A 19,652-nucleotide genomic window follows, 5' to 3' on the forward strand; every position below is an offset into this window, starting at 1 on the left:
GAAGGACACGGCATGCATTTTGAAGCTTTGTTAACCTGTCTTCTGTCAGGTAGATCTTCATTTCTACAGAATCTATAAGAGTCCCCAAGAAAGGAACTCTTGTGAGTGGAAAGAGAGAACTCTTCTTTTCGTTCACCTTCCATCCATGCGACCTTAGAAATGCCAGTACTAACTCTGTATGAGACTTGGCAGTTTGAAAGCTTGAAGCTTGTATCAGAATGTCGTCTAGGTACGGAGCTACCGAAATTCCTCGCGGTCTTAGTACCGCCAGAAGAGCACCCAGAACCTTTGTGAAGATTCTTGGAGCCGTAGCCAATCCGAATGGAAGAGCTACAAACTGGTAATGCCTGTCTAGGAAGGCAAACCTTAGATACCGGTAATGATCCTTGTGAATCGGTATGTGAAGGTAAGCATCCTTTAAATCCACTGTGGTCATGTACTGACCCTTTTGGATCATGGGTAGGATTGTCCGAATAGTTTCCATTTTGAACGATGGAACTCTTAGGAATTTGTTTAGGATCTTTAAATCCAAGATTGGCCTGAAGGTTCCCTCTTTTTTGGGAACCACAAACAGATTTGAGTAAAACCCCTGTCCGTGTTCCGACCGCGGAACCGGATGGATCACTCCCATTAGTAAAAGATCTTGTACACAGCGTAGAAACGCCTCTCTTTATTTGGTTTGTTGACAACCTTGACAGATGAAATCTCCCTTTTGGGGGAGAGGATTTGAAGTCCAGAAGATATCCCTGAGATATGATCTCTAACGCCCAGGGATCCTGGACATCTCTTGCCCAAGCCTGGGCGAAGAGGGAAAGTCTGCCCCCCACTAGATCCGTTCCCGGATCGGGGGCCCTCAATTCATGCTGTCTTAGGGGCAGCAGCAGGTTTCCTGGCCTGCTTGCCCTTGTTCCAGGACTGGTTAGGTCTCCAGCCTTGTCTGTAGCGAGCAACAGCTCCTTCCTGTTTTGGTGCAGAGGAAGTTGATGCTGCTCCTGCCTTGAAATTACGAAAGGAACGAAAATTAGACTGTCTAGCCTTAGGTTTGGCTCTGTCTTGAGGCAGGGCATGGCCTTTACCTCCTGTAATGTCAGCGATAATTTCTTTCAACCCGGGCCCGAATAAGGTCTGCCCTTTGAAAGGTATGTTAAGTAATTTAGATTTAGAAGTAACGTCAGCTGACCAGGATTTTAGCCACAGTGCTCTGCGTGCCTGAATGGCGAATCCGGAATTCTTAGCCGTAAGTTTAGTTAAATGTACTACGGCATCCGAAATAAATGAATTAGCTAGCTTAAGTGTCTTAAGCTTGTTTGAAATCTCATCTATAGTTATTGAGTCAAGAGTCTCTTCCAGGGACTCGGACCAAAAAGCGGCCGCGGCCGTGACAGACGCAATACATGCAAGGGGTTGCAATATAAAACCTTGTTGAACAAACATTTTCTTAAGGTAACCCTCTAATTTTTTATCCATTGGATCTGAGAAGGCACAGCTATCCTCCACCGGGATAGTGGTACGCTTAGCCAGAGTAGAAACCGCTCCCTCCACCTTAGGGACGGTCTGCCATAAGTCCCGTGTGGTGGCGTCTATTGGAAACATTTTTCTAAATACAGGAGGGGGGGAAAAGGGTACACCGGGCCTATCCCACTCCTTAGTAATTATCTCTGTAAGCCTCTTAGGTATAGGAAATACGTCAGTACTCGCCGGTACCGCATAGTATCTATCCAGCCTACATAATTTCTCTGGAATTGCAACGGTGTTACAATCATTCAGAGCTGCTAATACCTCCCCTAACAGTACACGGAGGTTTTCGAGCTTAAACTTAAAATTAGAAATGTCTGAATCCACTCTATTGGGATCAGAACCGTCACCTGCAGAATGAAGCTCTCCGTCCTCATGTTCTGCATACTGTGACGCAGTATCTGACATGGCCCTAATATTATCAGCGCACTCTGTTCTCACCCCAGAGTGATCACGCTTACCTCTAAGTTCTGGTAATTTAGACAAAACTTCAGTCATAACATTAGTCATGTCCTGTAATGTGATTTGTAATGGCCGCCCTGAAGTACTCGGCGCTACAATATCACGCACCTCCCGAGCGGGAGATGCAGGTACTGACACGTGAGGCGAGTTAGTCGGCATAACTCTCCCCTCGTTGTTTGGTGAATGATGTTCAATTTGTACAGATTGACTTTTATTTAAAGTAGCATCAATGCAATTAGTACATAAATTTCTATTGGGCTCCACTTTGGCTTTAGCACATATAGCACAGAGATATTCCTCTGAGTCAGACATGTTTAACACACTAGCAATTAAACTAGCAATTTGGAAATACTTTTCAAAGCAATTTACAAAAAATATGAAAAACGTACTGTGCCTTTAAGAAGCACAGAAACAAAGTTATGACAGTTGAGAAAACAATAAACCGGAGAAACTATAACATCAAATTCTTTCCGGTAAAAACACAATTTAGCAAAGGATTGCCCCCATTAGTAATGGATAACTAACCCTTAAATAGCAGAAAAAATGTACAGAATATAACGTTTTTTATCACAGTCAAGCACAATCTCACAGGTCTGCTGTGAGTGATTACCTCCCTCAAAATAACTTTTGAAGACCCCTGAGCTCTGTAGAGACGAACCGGATCATGCAGGGAAGAAAACAGACTTGTGACTGAATTTTCTGATGCGTAGCAAAAGCGCCAAAATAGGCCCCTCCCCCTCACACACAACAGTGAGGAAGATCAGTAAACTGTCTTAAATTAAATAAAACGACCGCCAAGTGGAAAAAAACAGTGCCCAAAACAATTTTTCACCCAGTACCTCAGATAATTAAACGATTTAACATGCCAGCAAAACGTTTAACATCAAATAAATGAAATGTCATTAGAAAGCCTGTTGCTAGTCGTTCCCACTGCAAGTTAGGCTAAAAGTCTATGCATACAGTATTATCCCAGTGAAGTGCCATTCCCCAGAATACTGAAGTGTAAATATACATACATGACAGCCTGATACCAGTTGCTACTACTGCATTTAAGGCTGAATTTACATTATATCGGTATTGGCAGTATTTTCTCAGTCAATTCCACTCCTCAGAAAATAATATGCTGCTACATACCTCTTTGCAGGTGAACCTGCCAGCTGTCCCCTGATCTGAAGTTTACCTCACTCCTCAGATGGCCGAGAAAAGCAAGATGATCTTAACTACGCCGGCTAAAATCATACAAAAAAAACTCAGGTAGATTCTTCTTCAAATTCTACCTGAGAGGGAACAACACACTCCGGTGCTGTTTTAAAATAACAAACTTTTGATTGAAGATATAAAAACTAAGTATAATCACCACAGTCCTCTCACACATCCTATCTATTAGTTGGGTGCAAGAGAATGACTGGGTGTGACGTAGAGGGGAGGAGCTGTATAGCAGCTCTGCTGGGTGATCCTCTTGCACTTCCTGTTGGGGAGGAGTTAATATCCCAGAAGTAATGATGACCCGTGGACTGACCACACTTAACAGGAGAAATCTTAACTTTATATAGGATGTTGACCAACCAGAACTAATTAATGTACCCTTTATATTTTTTTCCGGTCTTGTATTTTTCTTTCAGTTTCCAACGTGGTGTTTTGCGTTCTAAAAACCATGTAAAGAATAAGAATATAGTACACGTCTACTTTTCTTACCTTAAAAATTTTGGAGTCGACTCTCCTGAGTACTTGGTCCCTCCCATAACACAGGAAGCTGTGAGTGTACACTCTGTATGATTGGCCATACAGTCGTAGGTTCACCTCATTCTGTGGGTCCTCAATAGCGTCCTTAGTTTCAAAGGTAATTTGGGTTGAAGCACCACCTAAGTCCATGGCACCCAAAGTCCCCTTTTTGGGTTGAAACCACTGTCCTATCCAGCTATACTGCAGTACAAAGAGATAATTAAAATACATTTATATGCAGTCTGTTCAAGACCATAACATTTTTGCATTTTTGTGAAATGAGAGCTGTGTGTACAAACAGTCAGAAACCCTGCTGAAAAATGTATAATAATACACAGCTACTCACCTTCACAATATATGGGGGGGAGAAGAGTAGGAGATTTAAAGCTAAAGATTTTTTATGCATTTCTAAAAAGCTTGCTATAGTCTATGATTAAGGCAGAGACCTGTCGAAACGCGTAAGACGCTATTCCAGGCTTGGACTTTTAACCATTGTATAATTTTAACTCCATTTTTTGAATAAAGTCGTTTTTTTATTACACACCTAGAGACTTGCTGGTTCTCTTTTCTCTCATAGTCAATAAGAACTCAAACTATTTTCCATACAGAAAATCACTCCCCAGTATGTAATGTTACCCTTTGGAGCCGATTTACTGGTGTGTGGAAAAGCTCAAATAAGCTTCATTTTCTTGTTATCCTTTGCTGAAGGGACAGCATTGCACTACTGGCAGCTTGATAAACATATCTAGTTAGCCAATCACAAATGTATTTAGGCACCAATCAGCAACTAGCTCGAACTAGTGCAGGTTATGTGCGAAATTCCATTTCAACAAGGCATACCAAGATAAAGCAAATTTGAAAATAGAAGTGAATTTAAAAAGGACACTCAAGTCAAAATAAGATAGAGCATGCAGTTTTAAAACAATTTCCAATTCACTTCTATGATCAAATTTTGCAGTCTTTATATGCACACACTAGATTGGGTAGTTGGCTGCAAGATTTCTAAATCTAAAATATGGTACCAAATCTGACAATTTTAAACTAGAACACTAAAAAGTGTAGACACAAATACCTTACGCAGTCGCACTGCAGAGAAAGACGTGATAAATATAATTAAAGGGATACAAAACCTACATTTTCTTTCATGATTCAGATAGAACATACAATTTTAAACAATTTTCTAATTTACATCCGTTATCACATTTTATTGGTATCTTTTGTTTGGCAGCAATTTTGCAAGAATGTTATCCATTTGCAAAAACACTAGATGGCAGCACAATTTCCTGTTCATGTAGTACCTAGGTATCTCTTTAACAAAGAATACCATGGGAACAAAGCAAACTTTTTTAAACTGTATGCTCTATCTGAATCACAGAAGAAAAATGTTAGGATTTTCAAATCCTTTTAATGTATTATGCCTAGCAAGAAAGACACAACAATATAACAATCACTCATTGTATATCTAAGACAGATAAATCAGCGGTCAGTCAACCTCATAGGGTTACATTTTAAAACTTGCAGGGACTTGTACAAAATCCCCCAAGGTGCTCAAATTCGATATTAAATCTTTTTTCCATTGTGGCTGTTAAAACGCCAGACTCCGTCCAAGTTTATAAATTTGTCTGTCTCATGTGAATGTTGTGTCATTTCTTAGCCATTCAACTGTGTATCCCTTAGATTAACCCTTTGAGTGCTAAGCACTTTCCCACTTGGGTGCTAAGCTGGATTTGAGGGTTTTTAATTTTTTTTAAATATATATTTTTTTAACTTTTTTTTCTTCAGATCTCCAAGACTTATGTCGTTGGAAAGGATAGGTGATTACCTTTCCAACCATGGGTCTTGGGGGTCTGTAGCTGCTTAGATGCCTGGGCTACAGGCTTCTAAGTAGCATGCCCATTTCCCTATACTATCTATTGTATTTTTTTAAATAAAGTTGTGCGGTGACGTCATCACGTTATTGCGCATGACGTCACCGCACAAAACAAAGCCCCGGCGATGCCTGTCACTATGCAGGCCAGATCGCCAGGGTAGGAGCGGGTGGGAGCCCCCAGATGTCCCTCAAGGTGGGAGAGTGCTAGCGATGGCTCTGAGCCGTCGTTAGCACCTGACAATTTGCGAAGGTTTAGAGCCGTTGTTAGCACTCAAGGGGTTAAATAAAGTATGTCAGGTAACGGCAAAACATGTCAGGAAGATTAGGGTCTTGGTGAGGAGTCCTAGGAGCTCCTGTGGTTTTAGTGAGCACTTAGCAACCTTTTAAATGTAGCAGATAAATTAATTCTTTAATATTATTATCAGGCTTTTGATGATATTATAATATTGGAATTAGAGTCTTATTAACATTATCTATTTTTGTCACTGATCTGTTAACCCGAGTCTTGTAAGCAGCTAACCATAAACGCTGTATTATACCTAAGGATATCTTAGTAGCAAAAACCGCAGACTATTAGCGGAACATTAAAACCAACGAAGCCGCAAATACTCATAACCAAATATCTCCTAAGATATAGGCTGTACTTTTACCTATAAGACTGTGTGAGGTTAAATATACCACTATTCAACCATACAGCCTGTTGAACACAAACAGTTGTGACCTAAATTAAACAAAACTTGTAACAACTCTATTTAGAATGTACTGATATAATGTATGAAGCTGTTGTAGATTATACTAAATATAACTATTGATATTAACTAATCTACGATCGTCTACATTTCTCAATAATAAACAATACCAATCATTCTAAATTTTGATGGAAAAGGTTATAAAGTAACATAAGTTCCGTTAACACAGTACACTACAAATTTGGAAATTAATCTTTATGCACTATTATGAATAAAAATAATACTACTTTATAACAATTGTCCTTTCATCCCGATATAAATCCTAGATTATTAATTCATCCAAACAGCTGCGACTTAATATCGTTAATATACCTTTTAGGGATAGTAACAGACCTTACAAATGTTGTTTAACCTCTTAAAACTGCAGGACGCCTGCAGAGATTTATAACCTTGTTTTTAGTGATACCAACTCAAACTCGTATATAACTCCATCTGTACATTAGACCTGACATAATTGATGTTTATAACATAATTTCGACTACAGAAGGTGACCTTAATGTGGTTTTAATTATTTCCTAATTTTACAAGTTATTGAATAAAAGCTATGTTTTCATTTAGTATCACAAGTTCATTTATCACATGCTGTCCTATTACATTTTGATTTACAAGCTACTAACCTCGAGAGCTATTTTGTGTATTCTTATAAAGAATAAGCTTCTCCTTGTTCTTCTAATAAATATCCAATGTTCTAATACACTAGCACCCTCACCCGATATTAATTTAAAATACAGAATTTCTGTGGTATAATAAAGGGTTTCTACTGAGGTTTAACGTTAACCCTATAGTAGTGCCATTGGTTCATCTTTTTGTTTAAAGTATGATCATACTTGCTCTATTTTTATGTGGCTGAATATTCATGACAGTAATGTTCATTTATTTTTTTTTAAAAGTAAGATTAATTCTACTAATCCGTTTGCAATGTTGTCCTCTTCTAGAGGTTTCTGTGAGGATATTATGGGCATTTTTTCTATATAGATCACATATTCTTGCTTTTGTAGTTCTCAAAACTGTGAATTTGTGTCTGCAGAGAGAACGCGTCTTCTTCGCAGCAAAAATTTTTAGAATTCAACATACAAAGCTGAGAAATAGATCTTAAAAAAGGGACATAAACCCCAAATGATTGCGAATACAATTTTAAAAACTTTTAATTGTTACTTTGAATATCAGATTTCTTCATTCTCTTGATATCCTTTGTTGAAGGAGCTACAATGCACTACTGGGAGCAAGCAGCACACCAAGTGTGAGCCAACACTTTTTTGCTTCATAATATTAATTGTTAGCACCTAATACTATAATTTCTGCATTAAAGGAACAGCTTCCTTTTATTGTCAAATCTGCATCATTCTCTTGGTATCCTTTGTTGAAGGAGCAGCAATGCACCGCTGGGAACTAAATAAGCACATCAGGCGAGTTAATGACAAGAGGCATATATATGGGCAGGCATCAATATATGTCTTATAAGGTAAAATATCTTCCTTTTTTACATAGAGATGCTCAAGTGATATTTTCCGGTCAGCTTTTTACAGTTATTACTGCATCAGTTTCAAGTGATTTAGCATATGAGTATTATGTCCCTTAAAATATGAATGGGATTTGTCCCAACTACCTCCAATCTGTTCGAGACTGTATTGGATTTGAATCGATTTGTTCACAACCTCACATTGAGGAAGTTTTTTTCTAATGATACTCAACAAGTAAAAATCTGGGATGTGTCCAATAAGAATGTATGCATTCCATTAAATATCCAATATGGAGCAGACTTTATCACGACAGCAGATACTTTTTCTCTGTTTGAACTGGAGGTTGAATCCTCTTCAATTTTCCAGTCCAAAAAACTCAGGCATTTTGTCTCAGTCAAATTTTTACCCTACACAGGTTAGAGGTATATATTTAGATAAGTTTCATAATAAAGTAGAGGAAGATCTAATATTACTTTCAGAACACAACTCAAATAGAACATCAAATTTGTCTGTGAGTGAAAGAGATGCAATTAAATTGTTTCTAACTAGAAAAACGTGATCATACGTCAAGCGGATAAAGGAGGCAATGTGGTGATTATCAATAGATTTGACTATGGTATTGAAGCTCTGAGGCAACTAACTGATACTACAGCCTATGTTAAATTAAATTCTGATCCTACAGCAATATTTAAGCATATACTTAAGGATCTTCTTGATGATGGCCTGGAACTTAGAGTTATTGAATTATCTACATATGATTATTTATATACCCCTAATCCAGTGATGCCTATATTTCATTTATTTCCAAAAAGGTACACAAGTCACTTGAACAAGTCAAATGTAGACCTATCATGGCCGGTATTGGTTCTCTTTTTGAAAATCTCTCAAATTGGTTAGACACCCTCCTAAAACCTTTAGTAGACTTACTTCTATCATTGTTAAAAGATACTAAACACTTGCTTTCTTTTATTCAAGAGATCAGATGGAATACTATAAATATATGGTTAACAGTAGATGTTGTAGGGTTTTATACCACTAAACCCCATTCACTTGGTATACATGCTGTAAAATATTTTTTCAACCATTTTACTTATGATTCATCTGATAAAAAAAAAAAGTTTACTTTACAAGTATTGGAGTTTTTGCTCAATCATAATTATTTTCAGTTCAATTATGATTTCTACATCCAAAAGGCAGGGGACAGCTATGAGGGCGAAGATTGCCCCGTCCTATGCCAAACTGTTTATGGGTTGGTGACAGCTGTCTTTGGAGATGGAAATCAATTACGTGAGCAGATTGTCATATACAAGCGATACATTGACGATTTATTATTTGTATGGTCAGGAAATAGAGCAATTTATTGAATATCTGAACCAAAATGAGTGTAATCTTAAGTTTACCTATAACATAGATAAGAGATACCATACCTTGATCTTTTACTAAAAGGAGATTCTGTAACTGGTGATGTAACTACTAACCTTTATAGAAAACCTATATTCTCTAAAACCCTTCTGCATGCCAAATGCTCTCATCCAAAACATTGCCAATTTGGGTAGCCAAAGAACAGTTTGTACGATTAAAATCTAATTGCTCAGATAAATCAGAATTTTTTAAAAGAAAAGTAATGACTTAAAAATGTGTCTATCTCAAAATGGGCCTATTCCAGCCATGTAATTGAAAGGGCATGTATAACAGTTAAGGATATGGAAATACAACCCTTGCTTTGTGGCAGCAAACATGTACAGGATAAAAAAAATAAAATTAGTTTTTGCCACTATGTATTTGTAAGGGTTACTGTGCCTTTAAGACATTCTTTCTGTCAATTGGATAATTCCCCTTTAAATAGCAAGAACAACTAAGCATCATTGCTTAGTTATTCTAATTTGTTTCTACGAACACCTGAGTGCCAAGCCTCATTTCCAAATCCTGCAAGGAGAACTTTCATCTCTTAGAGAGCTGTCAATTCACACAGCTTACCTAGCAAACAGGACCGGATTCCCTTTGGACACCTTCATTCATCACATCTTCCTGGTGGACTATTGATCGATCTGGCAAGCAGAAATTTCTTTCACTATCACTTAATCAGCAAGTATTTACCTTACCGGCACTGTTTATTTCTCCCTACGCAGAGCTGAACTACATTTCCCAGAGGCGCTCTGGAGTGAAACCGGAACTTCCGGTATAACGCATATCAGTGTTTCTCAGCTCAGCTCAATACCGGGAGTACTGTCAGGTAACGGGGATATCTCTCTGCGAAATTAAGATACCTAAGGGATGTAATAACAATCACTCTGCCTAAAACGTTGTACTGTGAATCTGATAATCAAAACAACCGCTCTGCCAAAACGTTGTTTTGTGAATCTGATAAACAAGACAATCACTCTGCCTAAAACGTTGTATTGTGAATCTGATAAACAAAACAATATCTCTGCCTATATTTAGATTACCTGAGTTATCATTCACAGAAGATAGCTAGGTTTACTTTACCTCTCATTTCATCCTGTATACTAGGTATTTCTCATAATTATATACTACCTATGAGTTTTATTCTCTTTTTTCATTAACTCACTTTCTGTACCACATTAGGTTGGTTCTGAACAATAAATCATTCTAGATTAACTCACTGCTGTATCAGGTTGCCTTAGAGAAATTGGGTAATCACATTACTAGCAGTGATACAAGCTTATTATCTATTATATCTGTATCTTGTGTTCCTTTATTGGATATTCCTTACAGTATTCATCTCAATACTAAGGTTTGTGATATTGTCAAAATACATCTCCCTATTCTTTTAGGAGATGATGATTTAGCCCTAACATTAGAGAAGGCTGTCAGTTTCTGACCCGCTGTAACCTGTCCAGATTCTGAAATGTATATACTTCTTTAAATCTAAGTGAATCACCTTGACCTATCGGATTGCATTGATGTGTATAAAGGTCTTGTATGTGTAAGAGGAAAGACATCAGTCTATGAGTAAGGCGATACAGAGCCGAAACGCGTAAGACTGGTATGGTCTTTCCTCGTTTTTATCCTTGTTTGGTGACTGCTGAATAAACGTAAGGATTAATTTACCTCCGTGTCCATCTTCTGCATTTTCTAGATATCAGCAGTTAACTCCCAGTAGTGTATCACTGCCTACCTAGGTATGCTTTTCAACAACGGATACCAAGAGAATGAAGAAAATTAGATGACAGAAGTATTGGGAAGTCGTATGACCACAATGTTATATATTTATGGCACAAATTAACTAGCACTGTCTAGCTGTAAAAAAAACAAACAGTTAAAATGCACTGAGGTAAGAAGCGGCCTTCAAGAGCTTAGAAATTAGCATATGACACTACCTAGGTTTAGCTTTCAACAAAAAAACACCAATAGAACAAATCAAATTTGACGATAGAACCCCATTGCTTATGCACCTATGCAACTTTGTGCTCAAGTGCTATCGGAGATTAATTTTACTGCACGTCCCCACAGAAGTTTATTATGAAAGAGATTTAGTGCACCTGCACTGATAAGCAGATGATAGTGCACCTTAGACTACTGCTCGAAAGATACAAAAATATTTTTTTACCTATAAATCCGAATATATGACCAAAAAACATAAAATTATGACTTACCAGATAATTTCCTTTCCTGTGATACAGGGAGAGTCCACAGCTGCATTTATTACTTGTGGGAAAACAGAACCTGGCCACCAGGAGGAGGCAAAGACACCCCAGCCAAAGACTTAAATATACAAAACAAAACAAAAGAGAGAACGGGGTCTACCGGTATAAGGTAAATCCCAAGACAAGACCAGGGTTGCTGCACACTCTTTAGAAAAATTACCGCTATGATACCTAATGTGATTTATTAGTGCACAATAAACAAATAAATTAACCAACATTAATTCATAAATAAAACGCGTATAGCAACACATGCAAAAGACAACAACAACACTGGGCCCCACATACACCACCTATGATATAAAAGCCGGCAATAAATAAGTACAGACACTAATAAAGTTCTAGAATGCAAGAGCCTGAAAAAAAGTCATTCAGCATAAATGCTGACCAATGTTGTCATTAAATATGGTGTCTATTAAATGCTGTATGCTGTCCTGTGGCAATGAAAAGTGATAGCTGAATAGAAGCAGATAATAGCAGTTAGTAATGCAGCATGTCGTTAATCAGCCAATAGCAGCATTATTCCATAAGCAGCCATATACAGTTCCATAGCAATGATGAAAATAACGTGCAAAGCAGCAGTCTGTTGTACAAAGTTAATTTAGTCAGCAAGCAGCGTGATTATACTGAAATACAGGATTCTTAGTAAAGTGACTAATGTAAACAAAAGTATTAGCAAGTTATTGGCAACTGTATAAATGATCTTTCCTTTTCTTATTAAAACACCCTGTGTGGGGTATCCACATGAGTGATTAGTGCATGTCAGGGAGGTACACGAAAAGAATCCATCCGTAGATAAACAGTGATTGCTAGACTCAGTGAGTCCAGCTGTTACCTCTCCTCAACCAACCGAATATACAAGCCTGATTGCATTGTCTTCCGACTCACTACACCTCCACACAGGGATACGTTAACGGCACGGCTTAGGCTGGGGGAGTCCCAATGTTGTGGTGCCGCGCACCGACACTTCCTTCTGAGTGTTTCGCTCCGTTGTGTAGCAGCTAGGAGCTTCTTCCGGGTTGATATCTGGGCTTGCCAAAGTTCATTCTTATTTGCTGCGGCAATCATGTGACAAAACACGTCACTAGTTCCTAAAAAGATTTTATTGGCTGCACAACTCTTGTGACAGAATGTGTCACTCTTTTGTTTATGGATTTAAAGGGACATTATTATAGGTCAATACCAAAATTCATTTCAGCACCACCACATTGGGACTCCCCCAGCCTAAGCCGTTAACGCATCCCTGTGTGGAGGTGTAGTGAGTCGGAAGACAATGCAATCAGGCTTGTATATTCGGTTGGTTGAGGAGAGGTAACAGCCTTTGGCTGGGGTGTGGCTGCCTCCTCCTGGTGGCCAGGTTCTGTATTTCCCACAAGTAATTAATGCAGCTGTAGACTCTCCCTGTATTTAGAAGGAAATAGAAGCAATATTTATTGCGATCAAGAGATGTTAATGCTCATTAGTGCTAATAGGTTTGTGCTCCACTTGTAATCTAGGCTTAAATGTTTTATAGGTACAATACATATCAGCAATTAATCCAAGCTTAAAAGGGACATGAAACTCAAAACTTTTCTTTCATTATTCATAGACAGAGCATGTGATTAGAAACAACTTTCTAATTTACTTCTATTCATTTTTATTCATTCTCTTGGTATCTTGTTGAAAAGCACAGGAGCCAGCCCAGTTCTGGATCACTATATGGCAGCAGTTTTGCAAGAATGTTAACAATTTGCAAGAGCACAAGAGGGCAGCACTAATCCCTGCCATGTAGAGCTACAGATGCCTACCTAGGTATTTCTTCAACACAGACTATCATGAGAATAAAGCAAATTTGATAATATAAGTAACTTGTAAAAATTGTATGGTCTGTCTGATTCACAAAATATTTTTTTTTTGTCTTTCATATCCCTTTAAATGTTTTATAGGTACAATATATATCAGCAATTAAAGGGTCATGTAACCGAAAAATGTTCTTTCGTGATTCAGGAAGAGAATGCAATTTTAAAACAACATTCAAATTTACTTCTACTATCTAATTTGTTTCATTCTTTTAGATATCCTTTGTTGAAGAAATAGCAATGCACATGGGTGAGCCAATCCCACGAGGCATCTATATGCAGCCACCAATCAGCAGCTACTGGGTCCATTTAGATATGCTTTTCAACAAAGGACATCAAGAGAATGAAGCAAATGAGATAAAAGAAGTATTCTCTATCTGAATCACAAAACAACAATTTTGGGTTTTATATCCCTTTAAGCACTGCCTTGTAAAAGGTCTACATAGGTTTAAATTCTTTTGAAGTATTTATTTTCTGACAATTTATTAACAACTAGTCCTAAAGCCCGTGTACACAGGCCAATTCTAAGTACCGCGGTCCCACCCCTTGCTCTCTCTCCCCCCCCCCTCTTTTTGATCTCTCTCCTCCCCTCTCTTTTGCTCGCCCCCCCCTCTCTTTTGCTTGCCCCCCCTCTTTTGCTTGCCCCCCCTCTTTTTTGCTCTCTCTCCCCCCCTCTCTCTCTTTCTCTCTTCCCCCCCTCTCTCTCTTCTCCCCCTCTCTTTTGCTCTCTCTCCCCTATTTTACTCTCTCTCCTCCCTCTCTTTTGCACTCTCTCACCCCTCCTCTTTTTTGCTCTCTCCCCCGCATGGCCATACCCACTCGTCACGCCTGTCGGCCACGCCCCATTATGACACGCCCGGCTGGTCACACCCCCTCCTTGGCAGCTTCCGATAAACATTTTTTCTGCTGCTCAAGGCCAGGTATGTTTGTTCTTGCGCAGTCTACTGCATCCGACAAACATACCTGGCCTTTTATTATATAGGATGAGCAAAACTACTTTCGAAACTGGTAAGTATAAAACTCATATCTAATTTATTTATGGTCAGTTAGAGCTAGCTATAAATATAAACATACAATAAAAAAAAAGGTTAACATTTACTTCTATCATAAAATGTGCTCTGTTCTTCTGTTATTCTTTGTTGAAGAGATACCTAGGTCGGCATCTGGAGCACTACATGACAGGAAATAGTGTTGCCCTCTTGTGCTCTTGCAAAGGGATAACATTCTTGCAAAACTGCTGCCATATAGTGCTCTATAAATGGGCCGGCTCCTAAGATTATGTCACTGCTTTTCAACAAAAGATATCAAAAGAACAAAGACAATTTGATAAAAGAAGATTTTATGCTTTTTTTAGCTTCTCTAGAGGGTTTATAATGTCCCTAAGAAAAAAAAGAGGCCTAACATGTATGTAAAATACCCAATGACACCAATTAAACCATCATCCATTGTTGTTATTCTTTTAAAAGGGACAGTGAAGTCAAAATGAACTTTACAAATTACTTTTATTATCAATTTTGCTTTGTTCTCATGGTATCTTTTATTGAAGAGTAAACCAAGGTATGCTCATAAGAGCTCGGGAATGTGCACGTGTCTTTAGTACTCTATATGCTACAAATAAGGTTGCAAACACTTCTGCCATAGAGTACCAAAGACTTTACACTTCAATAAAAAGATACCAAAAGAACAAAGCAAAATTTGATAGCTGAAGTAAATTGGAAAGTTGTTTAAAATTGCATGTTCTATTCGAATCATAATAAATATAAATGATAATCTGCTTCTTGACGTTACCGTGAACATTCAAGAAGAATTTTTTTCGGGCACATTTTATCAAAAAGATTCATTACCCTGATCTATGATGTGGAAAGGAATGTACAAAGCAAAGAGCAAACACTCCTCTGCATAACAAACATTAGCGAGATGTAAACAAGTACAGAGAAAACAGGGAATTCTGCCCAAGACCAAGCAAACCGGCAAGATAGCTTCAAAATATCCAAATCTTTATTGTAATCCAATAAAACAACTTAGTAAAACTGGAACATGATATTCAAATAAAAATCACTAAGCCAGTCGTCAGTGACCAACACATTTCGGCGTTAGCCGTATTCATGGAGAATTGCTAATAATAAATATATAAATATAGGAGCTGAAACGCGTCTGACCACGCCCACACTAGTGCTCCTATTAACCCTAACATCTAGGCCATAGTTACCCATTGTACATAGTACAAACTGCAGCAAATTACTTTTCTTTTAATTGCTGCTATTGCCGTTTTAATGATATCGGATCACAGAATAAAGTGGACACTTTTTGTTTAAGAGCTATTTGTCCGGATTTTTCCTTTATTTTATATGTATTTATTTTTATTTATTAATTATACACTCAAAATGAACCCCAAATGTACTGTGGCTGAATCTTTTCCTAAAGTGGTCATATTCCTACGTACAAAGTAAATCAATACAACATAGAACAACCTTATGGGTGAAGGTATTTGCCTTGGAAGGGTATTATATACTGCAAATTAACATGAGGCATTTAACATAACCTGATGGATAAAAAAAGGTATGTGTCTTAAATTGCTATGTAAAAAGCAAATTAGAGTGAGTGCACCTAGATATAGTGTTGCAACATTAACAAAGAAATGCTCAGACCCTAAAAAGACAACTGTCAAATATAGAAAAGAAGTATGAACAGATAAGGGGAGCTAATACATTTCTTAAAGGGTTAAAAAATAATAAAAGTAAAAATAAAATTACACTGTGTGTGTTAACAATATAAATGATAATTTTTTTATATGAAATTGTAAATATATGTATTAGTTCAATATGGCATAAAAAACGGGGAGTATATATATATATATATATTTTTTTTTAATCAAAGTTTTTTATTGAGGGAATTCAAAAGACAACTTACAGTTTGCATTGTCACATTTAAGGAGTGCAGAACAGAAAATGTACCATATGTCCATGTCAAGTATCACATACATTAGTGCCAAACATAGTTACCTATACAAGAAAACTGCAAACAACATATAGAAATCTTAAGTAGTATAGTAAAACAAATTACTTCTATTAGCTGTGTCAAACTTAAAATGCAACAATGATAATTCGATACCTCTTTTTCATATACAGGTGGCCCTCAGTTTACAACGGTTCAATTTACACCGTTTCAGAATAACAAACTTTTTTTTCAGTCATGTGACTGCTATTGAAAAGCATTGAGAAGCAGTGCATTGATTAAAATAGCCAGTAGGTGGAGCTTTCCGCTTGTGTTGCAGCAAAGCCAAGCAAGCTGAAATTAATTAGTTTAACCAGACCTGAGCTATTGAGCAGATTTCAAAGGAACAAGATCTTCCTGTCTATAAATCAGTCCAGATTGGAATGCATAGAAAGAACTGTTTGCAGAAAAATGCAAGTAAAGTCTGTGTTGTGTGATTATTTTATTAGGTTTATAATGCTGTTTAGCAAATGTTTTTGTTCATTTAACTTAGTTTAATTATATATTCTGTGTTGTGTGATTATTTTATTAGGTTTATAATGCTGTTTGGCATTTTAAAGTCTTCATTTCAAAGCTTTAAAAATAATGTATTAGGTGTTACTTATGACAATTTTGAGAGGGGCCTGGAACCTAACTCCCTCACTTCCCAATTGACATATAATATAAACTGGGTTTCAATTTACAACGGTTTCGATTTACAACCATTCCTTCTGGAACCTAACCCCGGCGTAAACTGAGGGCTACCTGTATAGAATAACTCAAGCTATATACCTCTGAGACATGAAATGCTGTCTATAAGAATGATTTTTCAGGATTGCACCTGCATGCTTCAACATACTCTTATCACTGAGAGGTAATACATTTTTATACCCTAGTATATGTAGGTACATAGTAATGGATTAATACCAAAAAATTTCACCAAATTGGGTGAATAGTAAAAGCATATAAAAATATATAACATACTTATATAGAATCACCCCCAGTATAGTGTAAATATATTAGTATGCAATAGTTAATTAGGTGCTTAAAGGAAATATTCACAACTATGGAAAAATACATTTAACAGCGGGCAAATGCCGCTCAACATTACAGTACGGGGGGGGGGGGGGGAGCGGATTAGAGCATACCCGCATTGTATATAGAAACAAAGTGGTAGCGATATAGTAATATAATAAGTCGCCAGTCAATATGGGGGTCCTTGCGAGGCCAGAAGGTCTAATACCTGGGCATATTCGCTGTATTTTTAAAGTAGAGGCAAGCTAGTGTAACCAATATTAAGTTTGTATTAGGAAGTGAAGTCACAATGTTAATAATATCTAATTATAGAGCTTCTGTTGGGAGGGTGTTAGTGACTACCTTTACAGTGAGTTGTTTGGTTTTAATCCCTGCTAAAGCTGTAGCAAACTGTTTCGGCCGCTGACAGACCGCCTGTGCGATACAGCCAGGTATTGCAGGGTAGTCCCAAGCGTGTATCCATAGTGACAGATATACAGCTAGCTAATAGGCTAGGAGGTATAAATAAGTATTATAACATATAAGAGCGTATTTGACTGAAATATAGTCCAAACTGACTTTAGAGGAGTAGACATTTCTTCACGGGTGACAATATAAGACATCATATATCATGCCCACACTGCAAGTATATATAGTTTGTCATTAAACTTATAGTTAAACATACAATACCCAGGGAGTAAGATAATAATAGACTTGTCTGCTAGTAGCGCTGAATTCTGTGTTAGGGCTACTATAACCGGTTAATACAACCAAATGAGTAGTGGCTCCGAAAGCCCAGTACATATGGGGCACCTGACTAAACGTTACTTATACACACAAAAAAAAAATGGATAGAAACATATTTAGTAATCCCTTTGTACATGAGTTTGAAACCCTGGCTATATTTCAAACCAAGTGATGAGAAGTGCAGACAAACCAGCCTTGCAGTAAAGGTTTAAGACTCCCAGATAAATATAAAATGATATCCCCATGATGTAAAAACCTGTTGAAGTGAAAATGGGCATCTGAGTAGTAAACGAGCTAAAAGATTGGTAAAGTTATATGTGGGTAAAATAAGTATAAGACTGGGTAAAAGGTACCATAAACTACCACTGCAATAAGCGGACTGACTATTCTATTTGAGTGTATGTTAGAGTTGGTCCAGTTAGAAAGACACATATGTACACTCATACATGCACAAATAAACACATACGCACATACGCAGGGTGACAGCCACCCCTTTGTCTGCTTACTCTGAGACATAAAAAGGTAAACATCTAAGCCTATCACAAACAGATATAAGAATCAAACTTGGGAGCGCATAAACATCAATATAGGTTAATGAGAGCAGCCTAGAGAAGGAGTAACATGAGGGGAATAATAAGAAAAAACATAACAGGTTAATACATTACAGTGCTTCAAATTATGGCTAGCTTAAGTAAAATGTGCCTTTGAAGGAGTCCTACGACTCAACCATAGTATGTAGAAGTACTAAGGATTATCTTAAACGCATGTAAAGGAAAGACAGGGTAGATATGTTCATGGGAAACAGAAAAGTCCAAAAAAGTATTCAATAACATTAGATGCATACGGACTAGTTCAAAGTGTCATATATGGAGGCTGAAGGGCCAAAGCAGGAGCCCACTAACTACCCAACACCCTCCCTAATATTGTAGGAGTTAGCTAACAGCTGATAGTTCTGAGGGAGCTTAGGTGTTCCGAATTGCCAGCTAGGCTTGTCCCACAGGGTAGGGTTTCTGAGCATAGTAGGTAGAGACGTATCCATTCCCCTTGTCTGTTCAGGTGATTGTGATGACCTGCGTATGGAGAGCAGAGAACTAATGGGATGATACAGAAGAGGGACATCAACATACAGAAGCGCAACTTGCATGTGCCACACGTCAGCAGTAGGTGTGAACGACTCTGACTAATCGAATTCGCGGTAACTCTCTAGAGGAACAAATGTTCTACTCCTAAAGGGCTGTCTCTAGCACTTGGTCACTCTCCTCTAGATCGGCACATCTGTAATCGGCATTTGAAGTCTCGGGTAGAAAGGGAGCCTCCTGGGGGACCTCCGCCTTAGTCTGAGGACTAGGGGATATGCGCAGATCTGACACTTTATTTCCCGTCATGGGATTCTCTGTGGATCCCCTTTGTATCAATGAGGTAAGGCTATCAAAGTTGCGGCACATCTTTTCATCCAGATCAGCCAGAAGGGTGAGTATTGAAGTGATATGGTCCCCCATTCTATCCAAATGCAGGAATGTAACCCTCACACAGAGCAGACTATGTACGGTGCAGAACTTAATTTGTGTTTAGGCAAATGGAGTAGAACTGTGATGTAGGTCGACAGCTTGGGTTAGGGAGTATCCGTAATTCCAGCC

The 19,652-nt window shown here is 37.9% G+C and overlaps 1 protein-coding gene across 1 annotated transcript in view; it reads right to left on the reverse strand.

Annotated features, from left to right (window-relative positions):
• ENTPD2 (ectonucleoside triphosphate diphosphohydrolase 2) overlaps positions 1 to 19,652 on the reverse strand; it is a 149,015-nt gene that overhangs the window by 44,362 nt on the left and 85,001 nt on the right. Inside the window, exon 5 of the mRNA XM_053695662.1 lies at positions 3,673 to 3,900. Coding sequence (XP_053551637.1) covers positions 3,673 to 3,900 — 228 coding nt within the window. The remainder of the gene's footprint in view (positions 1 to 3,672; positions 3,901 to 19,652) is intronic.

Source organism: Bombina bombina, chromosome 12, assembly GCF_027579735.1.
Source record: "Bombina bombina isolate aBomBom1 chromosome 12, aBomBom1.pri, whole genome shotgun sequence".
NCBI classification, from domain to species: Eukaryota; Metazoa; Chordata; class Amphibia; order Anura; family Bombinatoridae; genus Bombina; species Bombina bombina.